The sequence below is a fragment of the Silene latifolia genome, chromosome 4, assembly GCF_048544455.1.
Source record: "Silene latifolia isolate original U9 population chromosome 4, ASM4854445v1, whole genome shotgun sequence".
NCBI classification, from domain to species: domain Eukaryota; kingdom Viridiplantae; phylum Streptophyta; class Magnoliopsida; order Caryophyllales; family Caryophyllaceae; genus Silene; species Silene latifolia.
The window spans coordinates 102,969,238-102,978,994 of NC_133529.1; the positions used below are offsets into that span (position 1 = coordinate 102,969,238).

At 36.0% G+C, this 9,757-nt stretch overlaps 1 protein-coding gene across 1 annotated transcript; it reads right to left on the reverse strand.

Annotated features, from left to right (window-relative positions):
• Window positions 1-5,279: 5,279 nt before the first annotated feature.
• LOC141652365 (expansin-like B1) lies at window positions 5,280-6,816 on the reverse strand. Its single transcript, XM_074459840.1, has 4 exons — window positions 6,616-6,816; window positions 6,122-6,228; window positions 5,709-6,017; window positions 5,280-5,528 (listed from the first exon to the last, which is right to left on the reverse strand). Exons 1-4 carry the CDS (start codon window positions 6,749-6,751, stop codon window positions 5,322-5,324), a joined length of 759 nt encoding a protein of 252 aa, XP_074315941.1. The 5' UTR covers window positions 6,752-6,816; the 3' UTR covers window positions 5,280-5,321.
• Between the last annotated feature and the right edge of the window lie 2,941 nt (window positions 6,817-9,757).

Sequence of the window (9,757 nt, forward strand, 5' to 3'; positions counted from 1 at the left end):
TAATAAGCAACACATCCAAAAACTCTAAGTGTAGAATAATCCTGTACATTGCCGCTCCATAACTCATAAGGAATCTTGCAGTTTATTCCCATATGAGGCCCACGATTGATCAAGTAACAAGCTGTAAGAACAGCTTCACTCCAGTACCTTCTAGCAAGACATGCATTAGAGAGTATGAATCGAACTCTCTCTAACACGATTGTCCGGTTCATTCGTTCTCGCTACACACCGTTCTGTTTGTGGTGTACCCCTGATGGTATGATGCCTTCCTATACCTTCATTCTTACAGAACTCATTGAATTCTTCTAAACAGAATTCCAAACCATTATCCGTTCGTAGCTTCTTGATCTTCTTACCTTTCTGATTTTCCACCGAAGTCTTCCATTGCACAAAGCCTTTGAAAGCCTCACTCTTCTGCTTAAGCAACCTAAGCCATGTGTACCTGGAATAGTCATCAATAAATGTAACAAAATAATAATAACCTCCCATACCTTCAACTCGAGCAGGCCCCCAGCAATCTGAATGGATATAATCAAGGACTTCTTTTGTTGTATGAACACCCTTGCTAAATTTAGATCTGTGTTTCTTACCAAACACACAATGTTAAAAAAACTCAAGGTTCCTCACCTTGACACCGTTAAGAAGATCACTCTTAGACAATAGATGCATCCCTATCTCACCCATATGACCAAGCCTCTTATGCCAAAGCTTAGTCATCTCTCCGTGATTTACGGATGCACAAACCGCAGAACTAGTCAGTGTTTCACCTTGAAATACATACAAGGTATTTTGTTTGACACCTTTCGATCAGCACCAAACGAGAACCCTTTGTGACAAACAAAACCTTCCCTTTACCCTGGAACTCATATCCTAAATTACTTGATGAACCAAGTGACATAAGATTCTTCCCCAAAGCTGGAACATGCCTCGCATTAGTCAAAGTACACTTCTTACCCTCAACAGTCTTCACCTTGATCGACCCAATACCCACTACCTCACAAGTAGCATTGTTACCAACAACAACGTGACCCCCATTAAAGGACTCATAAGTACTAAACCAATGCTTGTGTGGACACATATGATAAGAACACCCAGAATCTAGAATCCAACGATCTATAAGACGAATAGAATCAACCGCAAGAGCATAGTCCGCCTCAGAATCGTACTCCACATTCTTACTTTGAACTACAGCCGTATTAGACTTAGCTTTCAACTTAGGACAACTAGGTCTTTTATGCCCGGGTTCTTTACATAGGTAACAGATAACAGAATTATTAGCAGTATTGGTGTCCGGAGCCTTAGCCTTAGCCTTTGTCTTCCGACCTCCACCTTTTTTAGTATTAATAACAACTAAACCTACTCATGATCCGTCTCCTAATTCAACAGTTGCTTTTTATTGCAACTCCCAAGTGCAAAGTGCTGACTTCACTTCCTCTAGGGTCAATGTCTCTTTACCAAGAACAAAAGAATCCACAAAATTCTCATACGATGCAGGTAAAGAAACCAGCAGAATTAAAGCAGCATCTTCATCCTCAATCTTAATATCTATATTACGCAGATCTAGTAATATAATATTATATTTGTCTAGATGATCACTGAGTGACATACCCATTTGCATCTTGAAAGAGAATAAACGTTGTTTCAACAACAACTTATTGGTGAGCGACTTTGTCAGGTACAAACTCTCCAATTTCAGCCATAACCCCATTGCAGTCGACTCATCGGCTACCTCAGTTAGGACATCGTCTGACAAACACAACAAGATCGATGAATGAGCCCTCTCCACCATTGTTAACAAGGCAGGATCTTCCGTCTCAGTCACCCTAGGTTCAACACCCGCATCCGAAGCTTTAGTCTTTGTCACCTTCGTGGAGAAACCCGACATCAAGGGTTTCCACCGCTCCTTTAGCAAAGCCCTCATCTTCAACTGCCATAGTGCAAAACTATTCTTCCCATCGAACTTCTCAATCCTTATAGTCTCACTTGACATGTTCTCCTCCTTGGATCCAAAAAACTCAAAGCTCTGGGGCCAATTGTTGTGCGGAAGCGATACGGAGTATGCAAAAATAAAAGACACAAAGATTTAACGTACTGGTCCACTATCAATGCTATAGCTACATCCACCAGGGCGAAGGAGAATCATTCACAATGTCGGGAGAATTACAGATTACAGAAGATGAGCACGGAGTCTTTCTAGATCTGCCTCTTAAAACTCTCAATGTTTGCCTCACAAATATCTCCTTAAAGAATAACTAGGTTAGGATAGTGTTTATATATTAAACTACCCTAACAAAGATTATTCTAATTGGGAATAAATTAAAACAAATCTTATAAGAATAAACTAAGCTAAGGAAAGAGAAAGTGACGCCAAAGGCCAACAAACCAAAAAGCCCACTGACTTTCCTTAACAGGAAATCAAGGCAAAAAGTCAAACGCTAAGACCAAACTTCACATAGCAAGTTGAACGCCATATTCCAGAAATTCAGGCGACCTGCAGATCCACACATCTACTCGCCCGTGTAGCGACTCTTTTTTCCTTACTTGTTTCCTCCCTTAGTCTATTTTATCTCACCTTAATCAAACTCCGACATACTCCATAAGTGACATACGAGTCACATACTAACAGACACAAATACCTTCTTTTTGTTTTCAAGTCAGTGACTACATTAGCACGACACTGCTTTGTTCAATTGTTTTGGTAAGTATTCTTTTCTTTTAGTCCATTGTTGCTAAATTGCCACTCCAACATATATGGGATTAGCCAATTACCTTATCTGTTAGATTAGACCATTATATTACGGAGTACTATCTATTAACACAATAGTTAAAATAAAAATACATTGGATTTTGGCTTGCTGAGTTGGTTTGTTGTTCTTTTGTAGTACCATATCTGCAATTTTTATTTTAGTTTTATCTAATGCAAAAGTTACAACGATTGAAGGTTCCTTCATATAGGACACTAGTTGCAAGTATTTACGGAATCTTTTCGCTCAATAGCATCATATTTTAAAGCTAGAAATCAAAAATAAAATCTTGAATTCCATCGAAAATAAAAAATAAGTAGGCAAGTAACTATAGCTATTTATTCATCAACATCATTGTCATAAAAGTACATAATAATTTAGGAAAAATTTTACGTCTTTCCAGAATCTGCATCTTTACACTTAAAACTAATCCACTAAATAGAATATAATAATAAAAGCTAGGTGTAAGAGACGGTGATCTTGGAGACACAAGAATTTTTCATAATTTAAATTTGTTGATTTTAAGAAGACGATTTTACTCATTACAGTATATGTTTGACCGTTTTACCCTTCTCATTTCACCCCCAATTCACACACAAATCAACTGTACTACGTCCAGAAGAAAAAGAAAAGGAAAAAAACCTCAAAGTAACCATAACCATCACTACCACCGTTGACCACCTGCCACCACCATCGGTGACCACCCTATCCCACTCCCTTCGCGCAACCGCCCTTCCCCTTCCCCTTCACCTTCCTTCTACCGGCGACGACTGCTCCTTTCTCACTCACCAACTCCTAAAGGCAAACCTAGACCGCACTCTTCCACTCTCCCTGCTAGCCACCTGAACCCGCCCCATCGTCGTCGGCGACACCATCTGCCACGGAAAACTTTACCTGCGCCGTTATCTCTTGCCGCCCTCCACCCACGCCACCATCCTACCACCAGTACCACAAACAACCCATACACAATAGTTTGTAATTAATACAAACCTTAAATTAATAAAACGGTCAATGAATTGAAGGGAAAAGACGTACTTTGATTTATAGTTATGCAATAAACAAATTAAAACTTGTTTTAATCCAAATTAGCATTCATAATTAAATAAATCTATTTATTTTGATTCTTTGAGATGCGCCAGGAGAGAGAATTAGGTTGGTTTTTTTGTTAAAAGGTATGCAAATGAAAAATTGTGGGTAAAAAGTAATGAATTGAGTAAAAATCGTACTGCAAAAATAAATTACGATAATTTATAATCTTATTCAACCAACCTTAGTTGGTGAGTGAAATTACACGATTAACTCCAGATTATATATATGAACTATAAGGTTCATGTAAAAACATCTTTCAATAGTAAACGTTACATTCTGAAACTACTTATGATTCAACTTGTATGCTCTACAGAACCAACCAAGACTACTTAAAAACAATTCTGGATACACAATACCACATTTCATCACTTCCCGTCTCATTATAATGTTGTTAATCAACCAATGACACGTTATAATACCGTTTAATGAACCAAAATCGCGTTTTAACGTCTTTAATACATTGTACTATCATTTAAAAACTTAATCAAGTTGCCACGTAATCAAATGTACACCACTGCCTTTATTTGCATGCCACCATCTTGATCCGTGCACCAAGAATAGTATACTTAATTTACTACCGGTCTACTACTAACATTTCTCAACTTTTTCTTTTTAAAATTACATTTTGTCTTACAAAAGAAAATGACTGATATTTGTATCAAATTTATTAAATAAAAAAATACAAGCAAATGTTAGATTATTTAAAAAAAAAAAAAGTTATAGGATATGGGTCTGGTCGGGTCGGAATAAAACGGGTTCATGATCGAGTTACAGGTCGGTTCAGTTTGGTTTGGGTCAGGTCGGATTTATGGTGAATCAGGTCACGGGTCGGTTCGAGTTGAGTCACAAGTCGGTTCGGGTCATATCATTTCGGATTCTATCGGTTTATCGGTTAACCTTCGGGTCGGTTTCGGTTCAACGAATTTTCTGGTTCTATCGGGTCGGTTTTTTAGGCCGGGTCAACTTTTGCCAGCTCTAGTTATAACATAAGCAAGAAAGAACAAATAAAAAACAATAAAAGACAAACACACATATTTACGTGGTTCACTAACAGTGTGTTAGCTACGTTCAAAGGGCAGAAGGGAGAGAGTTTTATTGATATGTGAAAAGTTTGCAGATTACAGATTCGGACGGTATGATAAGCATGACTTCTAGGTAGAGGCTTAAAGAGATTATATAATACTCTCTAAGACCTAATACAGAATGACCTAATAAAGGCCCAAGACAGTTTAGCCCAATAACAGATACGGATACCGTTTTGAGTTTCGTGGGCGTTGCCCCTGGACCCAGACTCGCTGACTGGTCAGCGAGACCCCGCATAGTCGTTCGAAGCCGTGACTAACAGAATCAGGGCACAAACCCAACAATGGCATTTCATCGAAAATTACAAATAAGTACGCAAGTAACTATATAGCTATTTATTCATCAACATCATTGTCATAAAAGTACATAATAATTTATAATCTTATTCAACCAACCAGCTAATACTTAGAGCTGAATGCCAGTGTCAAAAGTAGCACCAGCCTGCAAAGAAGTAGACACAAATGTTGGAGTTTCCATCCATTCTCCATTATCAACACTACCAGTAGCACTTAGCGAAAACCTGAAGGTTATTTTCTCGCCTTTTGGCGGGTTTTCCATGTCCCAAACTGCTCCGTATGGCTTTCTCATATCCCTCCATGTCTTACTGTCCTCCTGTACAATTTTATTTCGATTTAGCACTTCATGTTAGTCGATCAAAATGCTTTGTTTCAATCCCAACCAATGCCGTTGAAACGCGATTATATGGAAAAGCGTAAGGGTCACACTAACCGGGCTTTAACGGGACCTAAGATAATGTAATTTGAATAGAGAGAGTAAATAAGATGAGCAAACCTCCCAAATTTGAACACCAACAACATCATAGACACCAGGAGGGTAAACAATGATGATGGCCAAGTAATAAGGGTATTTGGTGGCCTCATGGATCTTGAAGACGAGGGTAGACCCCCCAAAATCACATGGCACCCTACGATATTCAATATCTACAACACCGTATGAAAGAAGCTCCCCTTCAAAATCGGCCTGGGCCATCTTAGAATAAACCCGGGCTGGGAAAATGAAGTCGGTCCGATCACCTATTCCAAAATCTGTGGCTACTACCGTCACCCCTTCATCTGTGCACCCTCCTGCTTTGCACTTCACCTGCATATGAGAAATGTGAGAGATTCTATAGAGAATGGACTCTTATAAGTTAAGTCTCGAGTATTGTACGTGTGTGGTATGTTACGATCTTACAATAGCAGTACCTGATAGCAACCACCACACCCTGTACCATTTCTGTAAGGTCTATGGACAGCAGCTACATATCCATCATTCACATCTCTTCCATACTCTCCATATCCACATGCTCCTCCTGAAATTTTCAATTACACGCAAATATATCTCATCACGACAACTACAAGAATGTATAACATTACGTCCATGTCTCAATTTGCGCTGCAAGTTACAAGGCAAGAGGGTCGAATGCACGCAGCCTGATGACCCTCGTGCTAATACTAGACAGATTAGGTTTACCATCCAATATTCCTATCATCCTATGTCAATCTCTTAGCTTACGTTCAAAATTTCTTTCACTAATTAAGATTAGCAAAGACTAACTCTATGCAAATTTATTCAAGTGAACCCAAATTCTAAGAGAACATAAAATCTCATTTATCGATATATAGTTGTTATTATAACAACTATGCAAGTTTAAGACGGTTTTAAACAAGACTAACTCGTAAAAGAAAAATAGACGTACTTGGATTTCCTTTACAATCAGGACTACCAAAATACGTGGCTCTCGAGGAAATGAAATATTGGCTATGACTTAATACTAGACAGCTTAGTACCATCAGCATAAACATAAGACAATTGCTTTTAACAGTAAAGTCCATTTTTTGTACTACACTATGTAAAAGAGTAGGATTATTTTGGAAGTAAAAAACACAAAGAGAAAATGAGATGATGATAATTGAAGCTTATGAACATAGATATATTTATAGTAAATCACGGGTGAAGTTGAGCACCCTTTTTGCCTCCACTAATACTACTTTAATCATTATTATGGATTGTTTCAAACAAGAGTTAAAATTTCCAAATTATAACTTAAGTGGAGAATGGAAAATGATAGCATTAAAGAAGCATATAAGAAAACCTTCCCTTCCATGTTAGTTGTAGCATGACAAGAGTTAAAATTAATATAGTGGCTTACACTATATACAGTTATACCACTACTCTTATTAATTAACACTACACTCAAATTTGTCCCCTAAGGACCGAGCCGGGATTTACAATTAGGGGTGAAAATTTTCAACGGAAATAAATAAGTAATGGCATAATATAAATTTGAAAAAAAATGTCAAAAATTTTAACTAAAATTTCTGAAATTTTCCTTGATCAGTGGGGACGGATGCCCCTCCCACTAAATCTGCCACTGGTGAGCACCAATTCAAATTTCATCAAATTATCATACACTTGTTCGATTCTAGGAGCCATCCATGCTGTTTGTCAAAAAAAAAAAAAAAAAAAAAAAAGAGCCATCCATGATCCATGCTAGGTGTACCATTGTGCTCCTACTCCCCATATCCCAGCAATATCCGCACTTTTCACCTATATTTGGGAACTGATATTTCCACCGTGGGTTTCTTTAATGCCACAAAAATTATGCTGCAATTGGAAGATTCTCCATCGTTCATGCACTAATAGAATGAGTGGCATTAACATAATAGGTCGTGGCAATATACCAACCCATATTTTATCGTGTTATCTTCTACTCCCTCCGATCCCGGTTTTTTGTTATCCTTTTATTTTGGTGTAAAGACTAAAAAAAGATAAGGGAGTTAATTATTAAATGACAAGTGGACTAAATTGAGGGTAAAGAATCAAATTTCTCATCTCAAATGCATTCTCAAAATAGAAACGACAACAATTGACTATGACACCCAAAAATGAAATAGGACAACAAATGACGGCACGGAGGGAGTAGATGGATGTTGCAAATGTCAGTTAGGCCATGTCTTTTTGAGTTTAACTTAACTTAACTTAATGGAAATGACTTGAACTAAATTGAACTGAACTGAACTGAACTGAAGTAAGAGTTAGTTTATAAAGAGGTGAGTTGAACTGAACTGAACTAAAATGAGCTGAAATTACGTAAAAAAGAATATGACCTTACTCCTTAGTTTAGTACTCCCTCCATCCCGAGCAATTGTTGTCCTTTGGTTTTGGCACAAAGACCAAGTAAAGAGGAGTGAACCAATTACTAAATGACAAGTAGACTAAATTGATAGTGAATGATCAAATTGTTAATCAAGTTCATTATTAAAATAAAAAGGATAACAAATTGACTGAGATATCCAAAATCAATACTATATATTAAATCCAGAAACCAAGGGACTTCAATGTAATTAAAGAAAGTTATACAAATTAATTATACTATATAGTTTTAAATCACTAGCACCGTGTGATGGACCCGATTAAGGGATCTCAATGCAAATATTATATAGTTTGGGTTAAAATTAAATTATATAGAAGCTTGATAATTTTCCTAAACATTTGTAAGAGACTAAAATATGGTTAATTTCCTTAAAATAAAATAATTAATTAAGATGGTCAATTTCCTTAAAATAAAATAATTAATTAAGATGGTCAATTTCAAGGAGACTAAAAGGAAAAAGATGCCTGGTAATTTTCCTAAATATTTATAGAAGATTAGAATATGGTCAATTTCCTTAAAATAAAATAATTAATTAATATAAACATGCACACTTATGGTATTAATTATTGTCATTATAAAATTATATTTTAAATTTAAAATCTATGCTATTTTATTAAACTTTATAGTTTGTTAGATGTATAGAGATGTTAATTATTTAACATATAAAAATATAATAAGTAGGTTATAAATAATTCAAGTTAGATTCCATAATATATAATATTGCATAATTCTTTCGATTTGATTTAATGCATATATGTAATATATTTATATAAATATATAATCCTCTTAAAATTGCATGCCTAAGTAGTAAAAGTAATTTCGTCAGTAAAGAAAAGAATTGTAGTAACATTGGATATAGTTATATGATAGTAATCACTCATTTGAATAGTAAAAGTAACAATATTATCAGCAAGATTAGTGAAAGTGGTAGAAACAACAACGGGAGCAGTGAAATAATCAATATTAATGCGGCAATAATGAAAGTAACAATAATTACGGCGGGAGTAGTGAAAGTAACAATATTAATGCGGCAGTAGTGACAGTAACAATAATTACGGCGGGAATAGTGAAATTATCAATATTAATGCGGCAGTAGTGACAGTAACAATAATTACGGCGGGAATAGTGAAAGTAACAATGATTAGGGCAAGTAGTGAAATTCTATTACTATTGTTTAATTAATAAGAGTACGTAAAATATTAATAGCGTGAGTATTGAATTTGTCTCAAAATTTATTTCATCGTAATTTTAGGATATGTTATAAAAAATATATTAATGATAAATTTATGGTTATGCAACTTTAAGTAATTTTATTTAATAAAAAAAAAATTTAATGATAAGTAGAGGTAGCCCGGGCGAAGCCGGGCATCAATACTAGTAGAATAGGATAACAAATGACCGGAGCAGAGAAAGTATTTAATAATCATGACCTAAGTTTGAATACCGTTAGCAATACTCCCTGTTTCCCTTTACACCAGAGAAACTCGTTACAGGACCGTGCTAATTAAATTACTTTGGATCAAGCAAGCAATATACAGGTGTCTCCCTTTGTGTACTCAGGGACCAATTGATACAAAGTGGGAATGTCCATAAACGCAATACAGAAGGTGCTTTCTTTTTTTCCAAATATAATCCTGCAAAATCTGCCACGCGCATATGGAAATGATGAATGAGTGAGTAATAA